General features: G+C 43.8%; 1 protein-coding gene across 10 annotated transcripts in view; it reads left to right on the top strand.

Moving 5' to 3' along the window:
- Dhx57 (DEAH (Asp-Glu-Ala-Asp/His) box polypeptide 57) overlaps positions 1–25,193 on the top strand; it is a 52,173-nt gene that overhangs the window by 10,799 nt on the left and 16,181 nt on the right. For 4 of the 10 annotated variants that reach the window (NM_001163759.1, XM_030249433.1, XM_006523447.2 and 1 more), the window contains 12 exons: positions 1,297–1,455; positions 3,643–3,828; positions 4,076–4,914; positions 6,568–6,746; positions 9,190–9,311; positions 10,731–10,926; positions 12,039–12,163; positions 14,469–14,602; positions 15,676–15,730; positions 19,248–19,456; positions 21,488–21,604; positions 24,030–24,126. In NM_001163759.1, the coding sequence (NP_001157231.1) occupies positions 1,297–1,455; positions 3,643–3,828; positions 4,076–4,914; positions 6,568–6,746; positions 9,190–9,311; positions 10,731–10,926; positions 12,039–12,163; positions 14,469–14,602; positions 15,676–15,730; positions 19,248–19,456; positions 21,488–21,604; positions 24,030–24,126 (2,418 nt within the window). Of the gene's footprint in view, positions 1–1,296; positions 1,836–3,642; positions 3,829–4,075; positions 4,915–6,567; positions 6,747–9,189; positions 9,312–10,730; positions 10,927–12,038; positions 12,164–14,468; positions 14,758–15,675; positions 15,731–19,247; positions 19,457–21,487; positions 21,605–24,029; positions 24,127–25,193 lie in introns of all 10 variants that reach the window. The other 6 variants (NM_198942.2, XM_006523448.2, XR_003952074.1 and 3 more) reach the window with 5 other exon arrangements.

Raw genomic sequence — 25,193 nt, 5'->3', positions numbered from 1 at the left:
CTATTGAGCACCTTGTATGTCCTGGGTAATGTTTTACAGACTAGAATTGAGCAACAGGTAAACACTGTACTTATCGTCATAAAAGATTCCTAAGATTCTTAAGTGTATCACAGAGGCAGTAAGTGCTATGAAGAAATATAAAAAATAGTACTGTGTGAGGTAGGTGTGTAAAAAATGCTAGACTTGAGTTTCTGTCATGTGGAAATCCACTAAAAAGGTTCATTTGAACAAAGACAAGAAGAGAGCGAGCCAGCCATGAGCCTCTCTGAGAGGAAACCATTGAAGGTAGAGGGATAGAGCAAGTGTGAAGCGCTGAGTCAGGAATGCATTCAGAAGGCCTGGGAAATGCAAGGGAGCCAGGAGACAAGAGCAGTTCACTGTGTTAGTTTAGAGCAGAGGGACTTCACTGCAGATGGCCCTGGGGCAGTAGAGGGAGTTTGGCTAACAAAGAAAAGCACAGAGTGGTTTGAAGCAAGTGTAGGACATTTCAGTCACTCTGGCCACAGTTGCCACTCTTCAACATATGCCTTTCTGATACTCAGAAAATTGGGCCTTTTTCTTTGGGCTGTTACAGCCCTGTGCCAGGTAAGTTGAGTTAAAAGAGGGTAAATGATGGAATGAATCACTAGAGGAAATAAGGAGGTTGGGATAGTCTCCAAATAGACTGGGGCTTTAAGATGAAGAATGGGATATCATGGTGGACCACACCTGCTATCCCACCATTTGGGAGGTGGAGGGAGGCGGGAGGATCCACTGAGCAGATCCATGGTTACAGAACTAGTTGACTCCAGCCTGTGCTACATGAGATCCTGTCTTTAAAAAAAACGGAGGGGGGAGGTAAAATACAGGGATATGAAAATAAATGGTCTGTGAGATAGGAACATAATAAGACGAATTCAGGTTGTGAGAATTTCTATAAGACAGTGGCCCTTCAAAAATGTCACTGCTGCTGTGTGGTGGAGGCACACGCCTTTAATACCAGCACTCGGGAGGCAGAGGCAGGTGGATCTCTGAGTTTAAGGTCCATGGAGGGACACCAGGGCTACACAAAGAAACCCAGTCTCAAAAACCAAATAAGCAAACAAACAAACAAACAGTCTTTGTCAGAGAGTAGGCTGGGAACCCTTAAACTGTGAGGAGTTTGAGGATAATGCCAACTGGTAGCTAGGGAAAGTCAAGTAAACACTGTAGAAAGCACTCTCTCTGTGTGATGTCATCTGCTGTCGGTGTGTGCTGTATTTGGGAGCTGATAAGAGGATCAAAGTTTTGTTCATGAGCATGTGACTTTGAATTCAGGCCCTGCGACAGTAACAAAAGCAAAGGAGAGACACGGCCTAAGTGGAAGCCCAAAGCCAAAGTGCCCCTTCAGACGCTGCACATGACATCAGAGAATCAGGAGAAGGTGAAAGCCCTTCTGAGGGATCTGCAGGAACAGGGTGCGGACGCGGGATCCGAGTAAAGTATCTTGTTTGAGTACATTTTATACCGAGGAGAACCCGTTGGCAATGCAAATGGCCCTTCAGCACTGGGTACTGTCTCCGTGAAGCAGTGGTTCTCAGCCTCCCTAACGCTGCGACCCTCTAACACAGCTCCTCATGGTGTGGTGACCCCCCCAGCCATAACATTATTTTCGTTGCTACTTCATAACTACTGCTTTGCTACTGTTGGGACTTATAATGTAAATATCTGATGTGCAGGATATCCGCTATGCGACCCCTGTGAGGGCCGTGACCCACAGGTTGAGAACTGCTGGTGTGGAGCCTGTTGTGGCTACACAGTTAGCTGAAAGTGAGGCAAGAGAGATAGAAGAGCAGTTACCCAGCCACAGCTTTAGAGTGAGTGTCCTCGCACCATCCTGAGCAGTACCACAGATTGGCTCATCTTGCTTTGTCTCTAGGCCTAATATAGGATGTTAGTGCTTTACTGAAAATATTCCAACTAAAAATGTATACTAACAAACAGAAGCCTGTTCTAGGAGCCGATGTGGAGGCAAGTTCTTGCTCATGCAGCCCTGCCTGGCCTCAGACTCACTGCAGTCCTCCTGCCTCAGCTTTCCTACCCACCCCAAACCCCTAGCAACATAAATGTTTGGTTTTGGTTTTTGTTTTTTCTGAATGTATATGGGGTTTTTGCCTGTTGTGTGTCTGGGTACCACTTGCTGCCTGGTACAGGAAGAGCCCAGAAGTTGTAAGCTTCTTTGGAACTGGAGTTATAGACAGCCATCAGGTGCTGGGAATTGAACCCAGGTCCTCTGAAAAAGCAGCCGGTGCTTTTAACCACTGAGCCAACTCTTCAGCTTCAAAATCAAGCTTTAATATTTTACCTAACTGCCCAAGTGCAATAGTTTCTTAATTGTCTCCCCTCTACCTCTGCACTGTGGGGTTTTTGATTTGTTTTGTTTTGTTTTTTGGGGTTTTTTTGTTTTTGTTTTTTCTTTTTTGGTTTTTTGAGACAGGATTTCTTTGTATAGCCCTGGCTGTCCTGGAACTCACTTTATAGACCAGGCTGGCCTCAAACTCAGAAATCCACCTGCCTCTGCCTCCCAAGTGCTGGGATTAAAGGCATATGCCACCACTGCCAGGCTTTCTTTCTTTCTTTTTTTTTTTTTTTCCTCAACATTTATTTATTTATTTAATATATGTGAGTGCACTGTTGCTGTCTTCAGACACACCAGAAGAGGGCATCGGATCCCATTACAAATTGTTGTGAGCCACCATGTGGTTGCTGGGAATTGAACTCAGAACCTCTGGAAGAGCACTCAGTGCTCTTAACCACTGAGCCATCTCTCCAGCTCTCTGCACTGTGTCTTTTTTTTTTTTTTTTAAACTCTTTTTTTAAATTTTATTTATTTATTTAATGTAAGTACACTGTAGCTGTCTTCAGATGCACCAGAAGAGGGCATCAGGATCTCGGGTGGTTGTGAGCCACCATGTGGTTGCTGGGATTTGAACTTCGGACCTTCGGAAGAGCAGTCGGGTGCTCTTACCCACTGAGCCATCTCACCAGCCCCTCTGCACTGTGTCTTAACTCCTCTGTTACACTATCAGTTGAAGGGGTTCATTTATTTTTATGTTTGCTAATGAGTAGTTGGCCTAAGTTCCACCTTTGGCAATAAATAAATGAATTCTTTGATGAAATTACTGAGTGGCCAGTCAGGGATAGCAAATATTCTTCTGTCCTCTACAAGTCATTTGTCTCAGTCTTAGAAGAGGGGAAAGGGACAGGGGTAGTATCTCTGACTAAGAGATGGCTTCTGTGGATAAGAAGGCAGGCTCTGGACTTAGGCTAGGATAAGCACCTTCTTGCTGCTTTCCGTGTAACCTTAGTCACTAATCCTCTCTGAGGCTCAACTGATCATTTGAAAAATAGGGATTTCAGTAATATATAGCAGGGCTATTGAGACGCTAAAAAGAGTTTGTTTCTATAAATGACTTTACCTAGGACCTGAGTGACATGTAGGTCCCTAAAGAAATGTCATTTCCCAAGACAGAAACTAACAGTTCACTATAAGATGAAACCAGCAACTGAAGGGCAGGGTCCCAAGTCGTTGGCTCTTTGATTAAATGCTTACACCCTTGCTTAATTTTTCTCTGAAATAAGTAGACATTAACATCCAATATTTTAAAATGTCCCCTTCCCTAGAAGAGGCACCTCTGGGGAGGAGGAAGACAGCGAGCCCCAGTGTGGCGAGGAGCAGGGCTGGCCAGCTGGACAAGAGCCTATCTTTCTTCCTGACTGCAGTCCTTGGGAATATATAGGCCCAGAAGAAGTGGAGCCTCCTGTGCCAGAATGTGCAGTCTCACCCTTGGCAGTGCAGAAACTTTCCAGGTGATCACTTTATCACTTACAGAAGTCTCTTCTCTGTGGATGCCCTATCATGACAGTGCCCGTAGGGCCCAATATGCTGACAACTCGATCTTTTAAAATGGAGGGATTATTATTATCTGGGATGCTTTTTCCAAATACAGAATGTAGCTGTCCACAGTTGTAACTCCATATTTGTATTTAAGTGACTCTCACGTCAGTGATGTGAAGACTTTTACACAGCATCTTTGTCATGTTTTGCCCTCGGCAGGTACGGCTTCCACACTGAGCACTGTCAGCTGGCCCTGAGGATCTGTGATGGAGACTTAGGGGCGGCACTAGAGCATCTTCTCCGCCAGTGTTTCTCAGAGACGTTTGGAGAGAGGATGGCGCTCTCTGAGGCAGCTGTTTATGTGAGCTTGAATGAGTGTGTGGAGCAGAGACAGGAAGAGACGCTTGCTCTCAAGTCCATCTGCGGAGAAAAATTCATAGAAAGAATTCAGAACAGAGTCTGGACCATTGGATTGGAACTGGATTATTTGACAAACAAATTCTGCAAGTCTAAGCAAAAGGAAAGTAGCAAAAATGTACGGGACACTTCGCCTGAAACCTGTAAATTTTACCTCAAAGGAAATTGTAAATTTGGATCAAAATGCAAATTCAAACATGAAGTGCCCCCACATCAAATGATTGGGAGAGCAGAAAGAAACGTAAATGACCCTCACCTTGACGCTGATGACGACACAACCTTTATGTATGAGCTTCAGATTCGCTTTTCTAAAGACCACAAATACCCCTACCAAGCTCCCCTGGTGGCATTTTATTCCACCAATGAGAACCTACCTCTGGCTTGTCGTTTACATATTTCTGAGTTCCTTTATGGCAAGGCCTTGGAATTTGCAAAAACTTCAGAACCTGTTGTCTATTCTCTGATCACCCTTTTAGAGGAAGAGTCAGAGATTGTCAAGTTACTAACACACACTCAACATAAGTATAGCGTTCCTCCTGTGAACGTCCCTCCAGTACCTTCCGAGACCAGAATAAGTAAACCTGCCTACCGCAAACCAGTGGTCCCAAGTAACACTTTCCTTTCTAATCAAATGCTAGAAGGTACGTACAGTATTGCTCCTAGGGACAGGATGGGATCAGCAGTCAGAGTAGTGAGTTTAAAAGTAAAACACTTTGAGGCTAGATGAGGACTCTTTCCCGTGGTCCTGAACAGACAGAATCCCCTGGCTGGTCCTTGTGCCTGCCTGTAACTATGACTCGCAGCTGGAGCACTGTGGCTGAGCTCCCTAGATAGAGAGTCTGGGCTGATGTGTAGGTGAGTGGCCAGCCAGACGGATAAGGGTCTGCCTTGTTCCTGACTGTGGAGACTGAGGTCAAAGAGGCCTTAAGACACTTTCTCAGAAAATCGACTTCATTTAACTTGGTTTCATATGTTTACTTCTTACGTATGATATCCATTTCCTGCTGTTTTTTAGTATTCTAGGCTGGTAAAATTTGACCAAAATAATGCTGTCTTTATAAATCCTTAAATACAAATATATGTAGGCCACTGCCTCTGTCCAGTTTCGCCCTGCAGATTCTCATACCACAAACTCCTCTTCAGCATTCCTCAAAGGATTTACTTTCATTTATGTCTGCGTTTCAGGAAATGATGAATTTCCCATCTTTCAAAAGAGTTCCCTGGCTAAGGGCTAGAGATACAGCTCAGCAGCAGAGAGTCTGCCTGTGTCCATGAGGTTCTAGGTTTAAACCCCAGCACTGCCGGGGGGAACCAGAGTTTCCTGGTAAATGTCAGAGAGCGCTGGGGCTGGAGGATACTGCATAGGTAGGAGTGGACTTCCCAGCCCGACTCACTCCTGAGCAGCAGCTTCCAGTATGTGGTGTTCACAGGTGTTCCTGGGGAAATGTCTCGTTTTGTTTGGTTTCATTGGCTTTTGTGGTTTTTCTTATGCCGGGCAAACACAGATATACTAAGCTACAGCCCATGTCTGACTTTTCAGTGACATTCCTGAGATCATTTATATACCTTAAATTCACCTATTTAAAGGATATCATTCAATAGCTTTTTTTTTAATGTTTTAGAGTTGTACAGTCATGAGCAGTACTGATCTTCCTGAAATAAACTTGTCATGCTCAGCCCCTGCCGTTCGCTGGCCTAACAGCTATTATCACAACTTTGCCTATGTTATACATTTCATAGAAATGGAATCCTAGTGGTATGAAGCTTTTGGAAGCCGGATTCTTTCACTTAGCACAATGCTCTCAAAGCTTTCTCTCACATGTCATAGTATATATTTATTCCTTTTTGTTGTTGAGGGATATTTCATTACATGGATATGCCACATTTTGTTGTCAGTACCTCATTTCATAAACATTTGGTTCATTTTATACCATTGAATTTGGGGGACACTTGCAAGTAGCTGAGACATTCTATGTTAATCCCTTGAATTGAAACTTTCCTTCTGGTATACACCTTTAATCCCAGTACTTGGAAGACAGAGACAGGGGGATCTATGAGTCCAAGACTAGCCTGGTCTATAGAGCAAGTTCCAAAACTACCCAAAGAGACCCTTTCTTGGAGGAAGCTCAAGTTAGCATCCTAAATCCCTGTTTCAGAGCAGTATGGAAACAACTGAAGTTGTTTCAGTCAAACCTCAGGGTTTCCTGTCTCAAGGCGCTGTTACTTTGTTAGTGGTGTTATCCCTTGCCTAAAGAAAGGGCAAATTGAAGCTGTTTCCTTTCGCTCCGTTCAAGGGGAAAGATTGTCAGAACTCGAGGAGGATGCCGATGAGGATGAAGGACCTGCATCAATTATCGTGGAGAATGAAAGCTATGTGAACCTGAAGAAGAGGAGTTACAAAAGATACGACAGGCCGGCAAAGTCCTTATTTGCTGAGAACAGTAAGATCTGCAGGCAGTTTCAGATGAAACAGGTACTGTTTAAGGGCCAGCGCCACCTCCCTCAGGTCTGGAGCCTACTCTTCCCCTAGCTTTTGGTTTGCTCTGAACGTTAAAACTCCTTCTTCTCTCACCCCTGCCAAACTTACTTCCTTCTCTTCTCTTTTCCTTTTTGTTTTTGGTGTTTTGTTTTCTTTTTTCTCATTTTGAGACAAGATCTTGCTCTCTAGACACAGGTATGGGCTGCCACTCCCTTCCTGAGCGCTTAGACTTTTCTACGCCCCGCAACAAGTTTACGTGCATGTGCTGAGTGCTTTGGGGACACTCAGCTAGCCAATATCAAACGCATGTGTAAACCAAATGTTCTAGGAATATCTGATGCAGTACTAGCCAATCTAATATTTGAAGGGAATATTAATGGTATTATTTACCTTAGAAAAATCCATATCTAAGAGAAGGGGAAACTCATATGCCGTCTCAAAGGCTTACAGTGTGCCTGAGGTGACACAGATAGTCAGTGGTAACAGAAATTTAAGCCAGCTGCCTCAAAAGTCCATGCTGTTTTTACAGTGACATAAAAGATTTGTTTTAAAAGAAACCATAAATAAATTTTGAGGACCCAATTGGATGTTATGCAAAGGTTAATTATTGGATGGGTTTGTGGATTAGATTATGTAATGTCTAAGGACCCTTCTGTGATTATGTCATCATGTATATACTGTGTGCCCATAGGTCAGCAAAAATGTATGTAATCATACCATAAATAAAATTATTGAGACAGAAAATTATTTGTTCAGTTTGTCATGACCTATCTAGATTGATGTTATTTGTAATGACATTAGTATAATTCTATATTGTTCCAAAGTATAGCCTATTATTTTTATTTAATTTTTATTTTACTATTTATTTATTTATTTATGAGACAGGGTTCCTCTGGGTAGCCCCAGATGTCCTGGAACTGACTCTGTAGAGCAGGCTGGCCTCAAACTTACAGAGATCCGCCTGCCTCTGCCTCGCAAATGCTAGGATTAAAGGTATGTGCTGCCACCGCAAAGCTTATATTCCATTTAAAATTTTTTATTTTTAAAGAGTATTATTATTTATTCATTTGCACAAATTTGTGTGAGTTTATGTGCACTGTGCGTGTGCAGGTGCCTCCGTAGATCAGAAGAGGGCATTGCATCCTCTGGAACTAAACTTAACAGATGGTTGTGAGCTACCTGATGTGGGTGCTGGGAACTGAACTCTGGGCCTCTGAAAGAGCAGTACAGGCTTCTAACCATTGAGCCGTCTCTCCAACTCTAAAGTTTTATTTGTAGTTGACATCTATATACTTGTAAGTATGACATTTCAATACATGGATATGGTATGATTGCTGCTTATCTTATCTGTCACCTTAGACATTTAACAATTCTTTCAGAGCATTAAAAAATCCCTTAGCTAAATGCAAAAACCATTATTTTAAAGCCAGCATCTCTAGCCCACCTGGCCAGAACTTACCATGTGACACAGACTTTGCACTTCTGTTCCTCCTGCCTCAGCCTATGCTATGCTATAGAGCATTACAGGCTTTCCGTCCTATTGAACTTCAAACCTGTTCCTACTAACTAGCCACAATCCATCTTCCCCGTAATAGTAGCGTACAATGCAGTGTTCAGAGTATTGATCATTAGTTGTGAAACTGATTTACATAGTCATGGTGAGTGGCCAAAAAAGAAAGCTTTGGCAATTGCTCTTATTATTGATCTAGGGAAGGACTGATATCATATAGAGCTATGCTGTCTACTACAGTAGCTCCTAAAAGCTTTGGCCATTTACAGTCAAATTTACTCATTAAAATAAATTCAGTTCCTCAGAAGAGCATTCTGTTCTTCAAGGGCTCAGTAGCTTCATGTGGCCAGAATTACTCTATTGGACAATGTATGTATGTATCATTCCTATGGACACATAAATATTTACTACAGTGTTGATGTAAATGTTGCTATTGGCAAGGGTCAGATCAGTGCTCAGCAATGGCGGTTCATACCTCTCAGTGCATTTAGCTTTGTACAACTGTACAGATTGCTCTGCCGCCTCTGGCTTCGGTAGCCAGCCTTCTAGCTAATGTCCCCTGGGGTCAGGCAGCCAGCCTTCTAGCTAATGTCCCCTGGAGTCAGGCCTGGTAGCTCTGAACTAGGAGAGCAAATTGATAAAGAAAGAGCAGGTGCCGGGCGTGGTGACACAGGCCTTTAATCCCAGCACTTGGGAGGCAGAGGCAGAGGCAGGCGGATTTCTGAGTTCGAGGCCAGCCTGGTCTACAGAGTGAGTTCCAGGACAGCCAGGGCTATACAGAGGAACCCTGTCTCGAAAAACCAAAAAGAAAAAAGAAAAAAAAAAAAGAAGAAGCAGGCACATTGTATCGTGGGCTTTGAAGGTGAGTTTTGTGAAAGGTAACTAAAAATAATTGAAATACTGCCTTCCCCTTGATTTTTTTATTAGGCTTCCAGACAGTTCCACGCAATTCTGCAAGAAAGACAGTTACTGCCTGCTTGGGAAGAGAGAGAGACCATTCTGAAACTGCTGAGCAAGCACCAAGTGGTTGTCATAAGTGGTATGACTGGGTAAGAAGTGGCTTACGTGTACGTGCAAGGCAGGAGCAGTGGCTACCTTAACCAGATCTGCTTTTAAAAAGATATGTAGCCAACGTTATTTGCACATTTTGATTTCTCTGTCAAATATTAAGTGGTATTCCCTGAAGGTGGTTGAATTATGTAGTTTCAGGGCCAAATTACAGAAACCTAAAATGGAGCTCAGAAATTCACCCTGTGGATGTATACCTCTGCCATGAGGCTCCCTTCTTGCAGAAGGTCTAGCTATAGGTGTTCATGCAGCCCATTGCTAAGTCAGAGGAGAATTCTGTTCCGACAGCTGGAAAGCTGCATATCTTTTATGCTTACCCTTCTCTTTTTAAAGCTTGGGTTTTTTCCTCTTACCAACACCTTGAGTAACATTTTTTCCCTGTTGCATACTCTGTGAAAGTAAGCATGCTTATCCAGGGCAACTCTCAGGCTCCATTTAGTTCTTTAACTCAGGATCACACTTAGCATTGTTAGTTTTGCACTGAGACTCAACTCAGATAGTAATTTTATATCTTCTAGTTTCTCATAGTTTTTTTTAATTTCAGTCCATTTATAGACAAATCATTCCACATCAAAGAGAAGAATATAAAATACATGTGTGCGTGTGTGCACATTCATGTTGGGGCTTGTACATACAGGTGTGTAAGGTCTTGTGTAGAGAGGATGTAGGAGAATGTCAGACGTCCTGCTCTGTCACTCTCTGCCTCAATGCCCTGACAAGCTCTAACTGAGCCTGGCACGAAGCTAGAGGCCAGCAAGCCCCATTGCCATTGCCCCTTCTCTCCCTTCCTTACCCCACACTGGGGTTACAGGGTCTTGCACACTCATGTCCAGCTTTCTACCTGAGCACTGAGGGTTTGAACTCAGGTCTTTGTGTTTCACTGCAAACATTCTTACCACTGAATCATCTCTGCAAGGCCCCTAGAATACTTAAATCATAAGCTAGCACTTTTTCTTTGGGATCCTTCTGTAGCGTTCATATCCCTAGAGACATTATTAGATCTTAATTGTGTCTTTTTCATAATCCTCATCTTATAAATGACATCATTAGCTTGCCCTGTTCCTAGGATTTATGAGGCCTGGGGACTCCATAGGTAAAAGTGTTAGGCTGGGCTGGAGAGATGGCTCAGTGGGTAAGAGCACTGACTGCTCCTCCGAAGGTCCTGAGTTCAAATCCCAGCAACCACATGGTGGCTCACAACCATCCGTAATGAGATCTGACACCTCTTCTGGTGTGTCTGAAGACAGCTACAGTGTACTTATATATAATAATTTAAAAAAAAAAGGTGTTAGGCTGAGCAGCAGGACTCTAGTTAGCAGTGGATTCCTCGTTGCCTGTGATTGCTTTGTTAACTAGCCCTTGAAAACGTCATTTTAGGACTCCTTTGTTTTGACATACAGATGTGGGAAAACCACACAGATTCCACAGTTTATCCTGGATAATTCTCTGAATGGGCCACCCGAGAGGGTGGCCAACATCATCTGTACCCAACCCCGACGGATCTCTGCAATCTCTGTTGCTGAACGGGTTGCTAAAGAAAGAGCAGAACGGGTGGGTCTGACTGTGGGATACCAGATTCGGCTGGAAAGTGTCAAGGTGTGTAAGCTCTGCTTGCTTCCGGGTAATGTGACGTAACTGTTTCCATGAGGAGAATCTGGGGATCTGGAGATTGACAAGCAGTTGGGGCTATGTGCCTGCGGTTTATTAATAGCCACTTTCCGTGCGGTTCAAATCCCTCGAGAAGGAAGCATCCTGACGGAAGAACTCTTTATCTGGTTGTACCAGATATGCTTTATATAGGCTTGTTCAAAATCCTTTTTAGATGTATTTTATTATTTATGTATCTGTTATATACATATATACATTACACACACACACAGTCTTGTTTTGCCTGCATGTATGTCTGTTGCATCAGGTGCATGCCTGCTGTTTACAAAGGCCATAGGGCATAGGATGTCCTGGACCTCAAGTTGTGGATGATGTGGATGGCTGTAAGCCACCTCGTAAGTGCTAGGAACCAAGCCTGGGTCCTTTAAAAGAACAAGTGCTCCTAACTGCTGAGTCACCTCTCCAGCCCTGGCATTTTATTCTTAATTAGTAGAAATGATCTTGCTATTAAACTTGAAGCGAATATAGACTTGATTTAAACACCCATATTTTATAGCCAGCCCTGGTAGTATACACCTTAACTCCCGGCACTTGAGAGGCAGAAGCAGAAAGATCTGTCTGTGTTCTCGGCCAGCCTGTTCTATAGGGCGAGCTCTAGGACACTCAAGACTATATCTACCCTGTCTCCAAAAAAAAAAAATTTATAATAGTACTTGGGTGTGTGTATGTATGTGTGTGTGTGAGAGAGAGAGTCTTTCATAGTTGGTTTTTTTTTTTTTTTCGAGACAGGGTTTCTCTGTGTAGTCCTGGCTGTCCTGGAACTCACTCAAAGACCAGGCTGGCCTCGAACTCAGAAATCCGCCTACCTCTGCCTCCCGAGTGCTGGGATTAAAGGCGTGCGCCACCACCACCCGGCCTCTTTGATAGTTTTAATGTGAAGTGGAAGAGTGTATGGCTGACCTTAGTTAGAAGCTACATACTATCTTGTATTAAGTGGAATTGCTGTTAAGCGGAATTAATGTTGTCTGTTCAGTTTTGCTTGCCAATAGTTACTTTTCCAAAATCTCGTTAATGTGTGACAATGTTCTCTTCTATGTAAGTCCTCAGCCACCAGACTGTTATACTGCACCACAGGAGTGCTGCTGAGAAGGCTAGAGGGAGATGCGACTTTGCAGGGAGTCACCCACATCATTGTTGATGAAGTTCATGAGAGGACAGAAGAAAGGTAAAAGGAAGGTGTTCCCAGTGGGCACACACGCCTGTAAAGTGAAGGAGTGGCTGAAAATGGTTGCTTGCTTCCAGTGGAGTTTCAGACTTAATAGTGATAAGTCGTAAGGAAGGCTAAATTAGAGGAAAGAAGTGGCTTTCTTGATCTTGAAGGTTGGAAGCACAGTGGTTGGAGAGGGCATGCCCATCACCAGGAGTGTCTCCTGGGCATCATGCCATGCTCCTGTGGGGTAGTCCATATGTGCTGCTTTTGTTGTTTTGATCATTCTGTAAGCATTCACTCGGGAACTTAAAGCGTTGACATCCAGTGCCCTGTCTGATAGTAGTTGCTGGGGACACAGGTATGAGTAGGTCCTTTGTCTTCACAGTCTGAGAGCAGAAAGCAATGAGGAGCTGTGGAAGGCGACACTGTAAGACAGTCAGAGACCACATTGCTGAAGAAATGGCTTTAATTAATAAGTGAAATACGCAAGGGAATCCCATCTAAGAGTTGGGAACAGAGACAGCTTGGATGGACACTGTGGACTGAGGCAGCCAGTGTGGCAGGTAGTAGTTAATGGAAGAGAAGACAGCAGGGGGGGAAGAACGGGAACCACATCTTCAGAGGCCTTATAAACCATAATAAGGCATCTAGAGTTTATTTTTTTTTTAAGATTTATTTATTTATTATATGTAAGTACACTGTAGTTGTCTTCAGATACACCAGAAGAGGGCATCAGATCTCATTACGGGTGGTTGTGAGCCACCATGTGGTTGCTGGGATTTGAACTTCGGACCTTCGGAAGAGCAGTCGGGTGCTCTTACCCACTGAGCCATCTCACCAGCCCCTAGAGTTTATTTTAATGAATTAGAAATCATTAAAAAACATTGTTAGAGCCAGGCATGGTAGCACATGCCTTTCATCCCAGCACTCAAGCAGAACAGATGGAGTTCAAGGCTAGCCTCCTCTATGGAGCAAGTTTCAGGATAGCCCAGGCTATGCAGAAACACTGTCTTGAAAAGCCAAACAGAAGCCGGGAATGGTGGTGTGCACCTTTAATCCCAGCACTTGGGAGGCAGAGGCAGGTGGATTTCTGAGTTCAAGGCCAGCCTGGTCTACAGAGTGAGTTCTGGGACAGCCAGGGTTACACAGAGAAACCCTGTCTTGAAAAACCAAAAAGAAAAAGAAAAAAAAGAAAAGCCAAACAGAAAATATATGAGCAAAAAGACTACTTTTTAGAAATCTTTTATTTTCAGGTGGTTTTTTCTTATGGAAATATGAGTTTATTTTGTAAATTAATAAGTATTCATTGAATTTTTGATATGTCCTGAGCATTGGAGTAGTGAGCAAAACAACAACAAACATAACAAATCCTTGTCCTTGAGAGTTTACATTCTAATTGTTATGGGAGCCCAATAATAAAGCGAATAAGTAAAATACAAAGTATTTAGTTCTAAGAAGAAAAGATAAAAAGTGCATGGCAAGAAGTGGGGTGCATGTGAAGTCTTAAATAGGTTAGCTAAGGTTAGCCAAGGAAGGCCTTGCCGAACATGTTTTAAGTAGTCAAGAAAGAAGTGAGGGGACGTCCATGGAAGTGGCTGGCAGAAACTCATGCTGCCATGTTACTGACATGCAGAGACCCTAAGCTGCATTCCTCAAGGACAACGAGAGTGGAGTCCTGAAACCTGCCTGGTTGGGAGAGCGCAGAAGGAAGTGAGGGCGCAGTGAGCCATGTCAGTAAGCACTCTAACGAGAAGTCATGAAGGATTGTGAGGAGTGGCATACTCGGATGACATTTGAGTAGAAGTAGTAGTCACCTGTGTTGATCATGGATTGTGGAAAGATGAGGGCTAGTAAAGAATGTTGCTGGTGTACTGTTAGTCTGTTGAGTCCATCACTCCACAATTTATGGAGGGCGTTGTAGTTTGTTTTCACTAACACTAGGCCCAGGAGTGTTGTGCCATTATCTAGACTTCTAGCTTATCCTTTCAGCAGGTGCATGTCATTCCATAAACTGGATATTGTTAGGCTTAGCTCTTATAAGCAGTGCTATAATGAAAATCTTTGTACGTGCCTTTTGTATACCTATAAAGAATCAGAATGATCAACTTCAGTGATAATCCTATTACATTTTGATTGGTATTGCACTGAATTTGCTGAAGATACCTGGTGTTTTGTATTTTTAGATTCTGAACTGTTCTCAAGTGGCACATCTAAGTTTTACACTTTTTCCCTAAGTCTTAAATGCTCCAAACACACAAAAGTCACTAGTTTTCCTATGTGGCACATGTCTGACCCTTAACTATCGTTTTCTTGTCTCCAGTGACTTCTTACTGCTAGTTTTGAAGGACATTGTGATGCAGAGAGCGACCCTCCAGGTCATTCTCATGAGTGCAACTCTGGACGCTGGGCTGTTCTCCAAGTATTTCAGCTACTGCCCAGTCATCACCATCCCAGGTGAGCAGAGCACACTGTTCATCTCGTTCCACTGCTGTGACCTAAGGAAGGCTCCCTACTTCAGAGTTCATTCAGAGCAGGAGGTATTTCTGCATGTCCTAGAGAAGTCGTTAACTCACAGCAGAACAACCCAATGTAAAGCAGCTGATGACGAGGTAATGTATCCCCTTGCCAGATGTTAAGTTTGTGTGTGACCTTAACGTCTCACTTCTTAGCATTTCTAACATTCTGTTATGTTTAACATCAGAATATATGTTTTTAAGAATAATCTGTCATAAAGAGGGAAAATATGTCAACATGTTCACTTATGGATTGTGCTACTTACCCAGACACTGAGTCGCTCTGAAGGAAAGACACTTGGGGAATGCAGTTGGAAAGCCTGTTTTCTTCTGATGCTTCCACAGCCTTGTGGAATAAGTGCTCCTCTGAGCCTGGCCTGTCTTTCTACAGTTGACTGATTACCACGGGGACAATTTAGGTAGCACCCCTGGTGACAGCAGAGGGGGAGAAGGAAGCAGGTGCTGGATCCAGAGTCAGGGCTGACCGTTTAGTCGCTGTGTAGGCAGAGTGGGAGAAAGGAGCAGCATGATGGGGAAACGATCATTAGAACTTATGCCTACCAATTTCTGTCATCAAAACCTTTTAAAGAATATTTTTAAGCACTACCAGCACTCAAGAGGCAGAGGCAGTGGGCTTTCTGTGAGTTCAAGGCCAGCCTGGTCTCCATAGTGAGTTCTAGTACAACCAGAGCTATGTAGAGAGACCCTGAGTCAAAGAACAAACCAACAAAACACCTCCAGAAACATGGGGGAAAAACCACGTTTTATTTTCTCAGACACTGCTTTAATATGTACTTGGAGCACACAGACACAGACACAGACACACACACACACACACACACACACACACAGACACACACACACACACACAGGCTCCAGCTTCACAGACACTGCTTTAATGTGTACTTGCAGCACACAGACACAAACACACACACACACAGAGAGACACACACACAGGCTCCAGCTTCACACACTGGGGTTCTGCTGATTCCAGTTCGTTTTCTTGTTTCCTAGGCCGTGCATTTCCTGTTGATCAGTTTTTCCTGGAGGATGCGCTGGCTGTGACGAGGTAAGGGACACAGGCACTCACTGTTATCCTGAGTGTGCCAGGGCTACCTTCCTTTTTACTTACCTTCCTCTGCCATCTCACTTCTCCACTAAGTAGTTTGTTTCTCTCTGTGTGTGTCAGCAAGCAGACTGTAAGTTCTGCTTGTTACTTACTAACTCTGAACTGTGGTTAGTGTCTCTGCATCTCTTTTGCATCCGGTGCGCGGATGGAGTGTGACTATTTGTCTATCGCTAGTAGCATTTCCCCGGTCACAGGGACCAGCTGAGGAGTTAATAGAGTAATAGTCTAACTCAAGTAACAAGAAAAGCACTTGCTGTTCTTCTAGAGGAGCTAAAATCAGTTCCCAGCAACTGGGCCTCCAGCTCCAGAGCTCTGATTCTCTCTTCTGGCCTTTACAGGTACCTACATGGCTAAAAAAATAAAACTAAAACCAAATAAACAAAGTGCTTAGAACTGTGCCTGACACAAGATCCATGCTTTATAAATGTTAACCGTTATCGTTATCATTATGTTCTCAGGAAGTTTGTAATATGCGCTGAATGTTAGGATGTTTATGTAGGGGACTGGAAAGATGGGTCAGTGGTTAAGCATCCTGACTGCTTTTCTAGATGTCATAGGTTCAATTAACAGCACCCTCACAGGGCTCCCAGCCCTATAACTATAACTCCACTTTCAGGGGATCTGATACTTCTGGCCTCCCTGGCACTGGGCATACACATCCACATACCAACATGCAGACACACACACACAAAGACACAACTAATTAAAAGCAAATCTCTAAAATTACTTTTTAGGAGCCAGGTGGTGGTGGCGCACACCTTTAATCCCAGCACTTGGGAGGCAGAGGCAGGGAGATCTTTGATTTCCAGGTTAGCCTAATCTACAGAGTGAATTCCAGGACAGCCAAGGCTACACAGAGAAATCCTGTCTCAATAAAAAATAAAAATAAATAATTTTTTAAAGATTTTTTTTTAAAAAGAGGAGGCTAGATAGCTTAGAGAGTAAAGATACTTGCCACCAAGCTGATATTCTGAGTTTGATCCTGAAACCTACATGGAAGGAGAAAACTGACTTACTACAAGTAGTCCTCTGAGTCCATTCAGGCAGGCAGGCATGCACCATGTACAAGCTTTCGAGTGTACACTTGCGTGCACGCACACACATGCATGCGTATATAAAACAAGACAAAACAAAAAAAGCAATGCCTGTATGGTTTCAGAACTGTGTAGGAATGTTCATTTCTATTGTATGCAAACAGGTTTCTCTATGGCTTTTTGACCTTGAGAATAATCCAAACTTTTATGCTTGCTACATTCCTTACTGTTAAACCCACCCTTGCTGTCTATCAGATTTTTAGCTGTCACTTCTAGATCAGGCTCTTTAGTGCCAAGTGCTAAACCTTGGGTGGAAATATAGCTGATGTGGAGTGCCGCAGACCCTCTGGGCCCCTTTGTCTGTGTGGAATGGGTCTCTAGTCGAGGGTGGACAAAGCGTACGATGGATTGACAGACAGACGCACACAGGAGAGGTCGTGTGGAATCTGAATGTATTTTTCAAATGGAGCATCAGACTTTTTATGCAGAAGACAATAATGAAGTTGGGTGACATATTCGCAAGGTACAAATGAGGTAACCGGAATCTTACATAAAACAGAGGAATGTAAACACAAAGACTGACAGGAACTGGGCAATAAAATAACTGAGACAAAGTCAGCCCTATCTAAGGTCAGCTATAGTCTTAGAAGCCAGGTGTGAGAACTTTTCACTCCTAGGGCAAGGGCTTTCACACCCAAGTCATGGTTCTAACTAGGGAGTTCCATTCTAGCTAACCATCTCATGAATAATGCAATACTCTAAAACCATTGTAAATTCCTGTATATGGGTGCGACTTGGCTTTTATTCTAAGTGATAGTGAAATACCAGAGGCTATTCTGAATGTCACTGAATAGCAATATTCTGAATTTCAAGCCCATGGTCTTGTTCAAGGACGTTCTAGGACTGTTGGAACACTGGTGGAAGGCTTTAGCTATGTCAGAATTCAATCTTAAAAGGCACTTATAATAGGATAGTCCTAAAAGAGAGCATGTGGATCCATACACTAGACTAACGTGGGAATGGAAAATTAATGTATGGGTTAGAGGTAACACCAGACTCCAGGAGGAGAGCTTCCTTGAAGCTCTTTGCCTCATGAGTGACTTTCAAGCCTCTCGGCTTAAGCTGACTCGACCAGAGCGCATGGCAGTGGAGCAGCTCGCTGTAGAAGCCTCAGCAGTATCAGCCGCTGCTCCTCGGGCAGCATTCTGTTCCCTTTTTATTCTTTATCTCTGCTCCACCTTCCCTTCCAAGGCATCCTTTCACCCTCAGCTTGCACGCCAGCTGCCTTGATGAAATTCCCATCTGCTTGGTCCTTAGGGCTTAGGCACTTCTGTTGTACCTCTAATGGTACTTTGTCCAGTCTGCCCTGCAGATTAGTGACCGTCTTGGTCTGTTCTCTCTGGTTTTCAAGTTTCTTAAAAGGCTCTCTGTACTTACCACGCATCACCGCACCATACCCCACCACACTGCTATGGCCCCTGCATGAAACTGACATTTGGTAAATGCCAAGACGAATGTTAAGTGGGAAAGGAGACCATGGCATTTGGTGGTGAGTAGCTGGAGAAAGTCAACGATTGTAGAACCACCACGTCTTAGCTTTCCAGAAAGCTGGAATCATAAAGAAGAACTAGAATGGGAATTATCTGGGAGAGCAAGGTGGGAGGGCAAAAACAAGCCCCACTTGTTCACTGTCCTCCTAACCCTTACCTTTCCCAGGGCCTCTGAGAAACCCTAGACCTCCAGAGGAAGAAGTTTCCAGTTATGTCAGCCAGTTCTCCCAGATGATGAGAAAATAAGACTCTTGAAATGGACTCTTGGAAGTTCTGTGGCATGGTGATTTAGTGGCAGGCCTAGAACTCCAGTCTAAGCCAAGTACCAAGTGTAGACTTTTCTACTTCACCATAATAATAGTATTTGTTAGTTATCTGTAACAAATAGTAAACTCTCTAGTGAGAGTCTTACTGTGTGTTTGATTATGGTCTTGTAGCAATGTTCAGAAAAGACGTGGTAATTCAGGTCTACATTTGGGTTCACAGGATAGATTTAGCTGCTTTAGGGTTATAGTTGGAGCCTTGGGGAGACAGATGGGTGAGATTCTCAAAGAAGGAATTCAGATTTGGGCATTGCAACTGAGAACGTAGCTCAGATGTCTTCTAAAAGGCCGTGTCATTCTTCCTGGGTAGCACTTCCATAGTCTTGTCTGCGTTAGATAAGAACATTAGACAGAAACAATGACATTCATTCCAGTGTGTTCCCAACCAAACGGGGCACAGCCAGCAGAATCCTGGTCTGCTACGAAGGTAACACATGAGCTGGGCCAGCACAGTAGCATTCTGCTGAGGGTGAACAAAGTGGGAGAATAAATTCTTTCTTCTTTAGCAGGAACGCACCACAGAGACACATTCCTTTATCTTCTCCCTCAGGTATGTGTTACAGGACGGGAGCCCATATATGCGTTCCATGAAACAGATTGCGAAGGAAAAGCTTAAAGCCAGGCACAACAGAACTGCACAGGAGGAGGTAGAGGAAGACCTGAGGCTGTCCCTCCATCTCCAGGACGAGGAGGAGTCTGTCAAAGATACAATACCTGATCAACAGTTGGATTTCAAGCAGCTCTTGATCCGTTATAAAGGTACTGTCCTTACTTAGGAATGGTGTCAAGTGTGCCAAAGCGTCTTGTCACTTCTTTTATACCATGATCCAGAGAAAAGAAAATCAGGACTTCTTTTATAGTAACAAAAGAAAAGTCTTTGATAGAGAGAAAGGATAAAACCTGCTGACCCTGCAGGAGTAACAGAGGTTAGAGACTCTTACAGAAGATGAGTGAGAGATAGGAGTCTGGGAGAAAGAGCAGGAAGGTGAACTAGGAGCTGGGACTAGCCTCAGCTTTAAGGACAAAGGCAAAGTAGTAACGGAGGACCGGCTGTGTGTTCACCTCTGATCACGTGCATAGCAGGCTTCCTAGGAAGGAACAGTAGCCAGGTGCAGAGTGTCATGCGAGGAGTGCGTCCTTAACAACACAATTCAAAAGGTTAAAGGGGGACGGTTTTAAAAGATGTCATTTTATTTATTATTTTGATTTGGTTTTTTTTTTTTGAGACAGGGTTTTTACTATATTGCATGGGCTAGCCTTGAACCCCTGCTTCAGCCTCCCAAGGAGCCAGGTCTAAAAGCATATGGCATTATACTCAGATTCAATATGTTATTTTTAAAGTTCATGTGTAGCTCTGGTGTGTAAAATTTACCTGATACTTAAGTAAATCTCCTCCCTCTCCATGAATGACTTAACTACAAAGGGGAATTAATAACAATTACATGGGGGAGAATGATCAAGTTAACCCCCATAAAGGGGCAGGCCAAGACTGCAGACCTCTATTATGCGCTGAACACCTGCACTGAGATTCTACAACATTGTGTTGTATTAGTTCAGTCAAAAACCTGTGACTTGATTGTAGAGAACACCAGAAAACCCAAATAGAAGGACACACTACAAAATAATCTTTAAAATGCCAGTATTGGCCTGGAGAGATGGACTAGTGGACATGTGTATGAGGATCTGAGTTCAGATCTCCAGAGCTTGGGTAACAACCAGGCATGTCAGTGAGCACTCGTACCTTCAGCAGTAGGTGGGCCTGGAACAGACACAACAAACAGGGGGTCCTGGGGCTCTCTGGCCGTCAGTCGAATTGAAAATGGGCTTCAGGCTCAGTGAGAGACCCATAAGCTGAGGAGGCTTTTGCTGACTCCAGTGGGTAGGAAGTTTGTAGATTCTTACCTGGATCATTTGTGGATCAACATCAAATGAACGGAGTAAGTTCTTTCAGGGGTGACGGGTGGGGTCAAAGAGGACCTGGGACTCACTGTGTAGAGCAAACTGGCCATGAGCCCACAGAAATCTGCCTGTCTCTGCCTCCCAAGTGACAAGGTTAAAGGCCTGCAACACTATGCCCAGAATCGAGGAGAGTCTTAAATTCACATGCATCCTTCAAGGAAGAGCCATCATTTCTGTCACTGTCTCAAAGGGACCTAAAAGTTGAGCACTGTTGTAGGATGCTAGTGAAACATCTGTGTCCCATCCATGCCTTCCTGTGCTAATTGTTACCTGGGCTTCTAGATGATCCGACTTGGGGTTTGAGTGAATCTGGCAGGGGTTTCTAAAATGTGCCTGACTGAATTTTATTGTAGATCTTAAACTCTGAGTAAATATTGGTGGTGAGAGGAGGAGGAGGAGAGAGTTAAAAGTTCTAACAGGGAAAGGGCTGTCAAGGCCAGGGCTTTCTCTTTGGGTCACTGCTCCAGAAAGACAAAGTACGTTTGGGCTTGGGCTGTAATCAGTTGGTATAGTCTGTATCAGTGTGTGGACTTGGGTGGGAGCCTTGGTTTTGCTCTCCAGCAATATAGAAACTAGATGTGCCGCCTTGTGCATGAGGTCCCAGCACTTGAGAGGGAGGCAAGAGGATCAAAAGTTCTCCGGCTAGCCTTAAAGAGAGGGGGAGAGACCGTGTGTGCACTTCTGTAGCCAGTATTTTCTGAGGGACTAAGTGAGAAAGGTCACCAAGGAAGCACCTTAGATGCGAACTCCTGTGCTTCTGAACTGGCCCAACACTCGCAAACCTCCAGGTGGGAGGTGGAATTAGTCTTCTGATCTTTACTTTTCTTTCAGGGGTGAGCAAGTCAGTCATCAAGACAATGTCTGTGATGGATTTTGAAAAGGTCAACCTTGAACTAATAGAGGCCTTGTTAGAGTGGATTGTAGACGGCAAGCACGCCTACCCTCCAGGTAACACTCCCTTCTCAGGCCCAGTGATGCACATATGGAACACGTGGTCCTTTACAAGCTACAAGTCTGCTCTTGAGTGGGTTGCCTCTATGTCCTCATTACAGGCCATCCTATCTGTGATTTTCTCCTCACATTTACTCTGCATAGCATGACAAGTACTTGACACTGTCTGAAACTATTTTGCTTCCTGACCCATCTCCTCTCAGTAGTATATAAACTTAAGAGCAAGGATTTTGCTGGGTAGAAGCAGAAGCAGGGAGATCTCTGAGTTTGAGGCCAGGCTTTTCTACAGATCGAGTTCCAGGACAGCCAGAGCTATGCAGACAGACCCTGTCTTGACAAACCAAAACAAAAAGAGCAGGGCTTTCTTGTTCTCCTGTATCTCTTAGCTCCTAGGAAAAGGCATGGAACATCTAAGTATAGAACTTTTTTAATTAAGACAGGGTCTCACTTTGAGGTTCTAGGTAACCTAGAACTCATTATGTAGACCAGGCTGGCCTTGAATTCACAAAAAGCCACCTGCCTCTGCCTTTTAAATGCTGGGATTAAAGGTGCACACCACCATGCCTAACTAAAAAAATTTTTGTTGAAGGGTTGGGTGCTGATTGAGTGGAATAATAGATCGATAAAAGACTTTATATGCTCACTACATAGTACTTAGGAGCAATGGTAATGGCTGCTCTCTCAGTTTAGACTTTACCTTCATGATGTTTTCTAAGGAAACTTGAAAGCCATGCAAATTACTAAGTTCCTTATTAATTCTTCTCTTGGCAAGTGGCCAGGTGTTGCTAATGCATTATCAATAGACTGGTGGCTTGGTTTCATTCCAAAGAAAAATATATTTTTAAAACAAACATTCCAGCCAGAAAGAAATTTTAGAAAATTACCAAAACTCACGAGGCATGGTGGCACATGCTTTTAATCCCAGCCCTTGGGAGGAAGAGGCAGACAGGTCTCTGAGTTCAAGGCCACCCTGGTGGACATAGCAACAGGCAGTTCCAGGTTAGCCAGGAATACACAGTGAGACCCTGCCTCACAAACAACAACAAAACAAACAAACAACAACAAAAGAATCAGTGATATATTTGTGAATATGAGAACTATTCCTGACAGGTGGCCAAGCCATGAGGGAGGAATAGATAACAATAAAGTAGACAAAAATAGACAATTTCCTATCTATCTATCTATCTATCTATCCATTGTCTTACCACTCTTAAGTTGTGTGTCAATTTAGTGCAAAGGAGCGTGGAATGGATCTGAGGCCAGAAAATGAAAGTCTGTATCAAGGCAGGCAGCTTGCCAGTGAAGGCCTAGCCAAGGGCTGAGGAGTGTCTCCTACTGATGCCCTTCCTATGTAGGGTGCTTGTGAAGGCCAAGTGAGGTAATGTGTGTGGAAAAAATAAAATTCCTGTGCTGTTTGGCCCTCCTCTGTTTTTGTGATGGTTTCGACTCCTTTCCTTGTTTCCTGAGGAGAGTGAGACATGACGGTAGGTAATGAGTTCAGGAGATGTGTTTTACATCCATGCTGCACAGCTGGCTGGCACAGGCACTCTGCTTCATGTGTGAGCCTGAGGGGACCTTAGTGAAGAGGTTATGTGCCTTCATGAATGAAGCACAAGAGGAAGCTGGGGATGGAGGCTCATGCCTGTAACCCAGTACATGGGCCATTGAGGCAGGAGACGCTACATAGGCTAAAGGACAGCCTGAACTACCAAGTGAGATTTGGTCTCAGCAATCTACAGAAGCAACTATTGGGGAAAGACTGCGGTTAGGACAGAAACATGCTATAATCTCTTATTGTTGCTTATTTTCTTTAATGGACAATATTGAAGGTCCTCAGTGATTAATAAGGCATGGCTAGTTAGTATACTGTCTCTTTCAAATGTGTCTAAACCTTAGATAACCAGATAAGGCCACCGTTATAGTTTCTGTTTCGTTTTGTTTTGTTTTTATCATAGCCAGTAAAATGTCTGATCTCATTAACAGAACAATCTTCTGGTCTAAAAGGTTACTTTCCTACAGTAGAAACAGATAACGATGGCCCGGTCCTGAAGTATGCTTAAGAGCTTAACTGGGTCTGATGTGTGCAAGGCATTTGCTTTGGTTCTCAGATGTTTTGGAACACACATGCACACACACGCACATACACAGAGCTTGGCTTGTGCTTCTTGTATAACTTAAGCATGCTTTTCTATACCTCAGTTTTCTATTGGAAAGGGGTAAGACTATTTTGTCCTTATTAAATCAGAGTATATACAAAAAATGTGATTTCATATTCATTTAAATACTGACGTTTTCCAAAGAAAAGCTGATAGTGAAAAGTTACCAGATTGTAGGTTTAAAAACAATCTTGTGACCTCTGTTAGCTTTCCTTGATCGTTCGTTCATTTGTTTGTTTGTTTGTTTATTCGTTCTTTATTCCCAGGCGCTGTCCTTGTGTTCTTACCAGGGCTGGCAGAAATCAAGATGCTTTATGAGCAGCTACAGTCTAACTCTCTTTTCAACAACAGACGCAGTCACCGGTAAGCCACTTGCTTTTTATCTGCAGTCATACACTGCAGCCATCGCTGGAGATGAAGAGCTGGAGGTCCCTACGGGCGGCCGGCCTCACCCTCCTTAGACTGTGATGTCACCTCGCAAGCATGCGATTGTTTATGCCAGCTAGAAAGGGGAGACCTCTGTGCTCCAGGAACTGTTCCTGCACTCCGTCAAGGACAGACATTTGTCTTCACTTATCATAGTGACTCAGCAGAGCTGCGTGCAGTTTCAGTTGTCCGATTTCTGAGGAGGGAGAGCTGGAGCAAGCCAGCATTAATTCTAACAAAGAAAGGCTGCCGTTTTGAGAGATCACTGGATGTGCCGTCACATAGGAGGGCAAAGCTAGCTAACAACTTAGCAATGACTGCCCTAGCTTGCATCACACTTCGCCCCCCTTTCCCTGGACTTAAGGCAAAAGAATATTCTTGGCTGGTTAGTTTGTTTTAGTCTCGTTACTTATAAAATATCATTCATTTATTCCTCTTGGTGGTTTACTACTGAATAACCCCAGAACGCTTCCCAGGTCGGTACAAGGTTTTTGTTTCTGGAAGACTGTATTTTATGAGAACAGAAGGAGCCCGCATACCTTGAAGAGCTAAGCCTTGAAAGCTGTGCTCAAAGCTGACAGATGCTGTCTTGGGATTTCCATTGATGAGAAGAGACACCATGACCATGGCAGCTCTTATGAGGGACAAGAGTTGACTAGGGCTAGCTTACAGGTTTAGAGGTTCAGTCAATTATCGTCATGGTAGGAAGCATGGCAGCCCCAGGCAGACAGGGTGCTGAGAAAGAGTTGAGAGTTCTATATCTTCACCCAAAGACAGCAGGAGGAAATGTGTCTAGCTCTCACTGGCCTGACTTAAGTATACAAATGAGACCTCAAAGCCCCACCTCCACAGTGACAGACTTCCTCTAACAAAGCTACACCTCCAATAAGGCCACACCCCCTAATAGTGCCACTTCCCATGGGCCAAGCATATTCAAACCGCCACAACTCTTGAAGTCATTTAATTAATTTCAGTAGAACTGTACCCAGCAAGGTCGGTCAGTC

Source organism: Mus musculus, chromosome 17 (assembly GCF_000001635.26).
Source record: "Mus musculus strain C57BL/6J chromosome 17, GRCm38.p6 C57BL/6J".
In the NCBI taxonomy this organism is placed as follows: domain Eukaryota; kingdom Metazoa; phylum Chordata; class Mammalia; order Rodentia; family Muridae; genus Mus; species Mus musculus.
The sequence above is the reverse complement of the archived record's forward strand: the minus strand, read 5'-3'. Positions and strand labels throughout refer to the sequence as shown.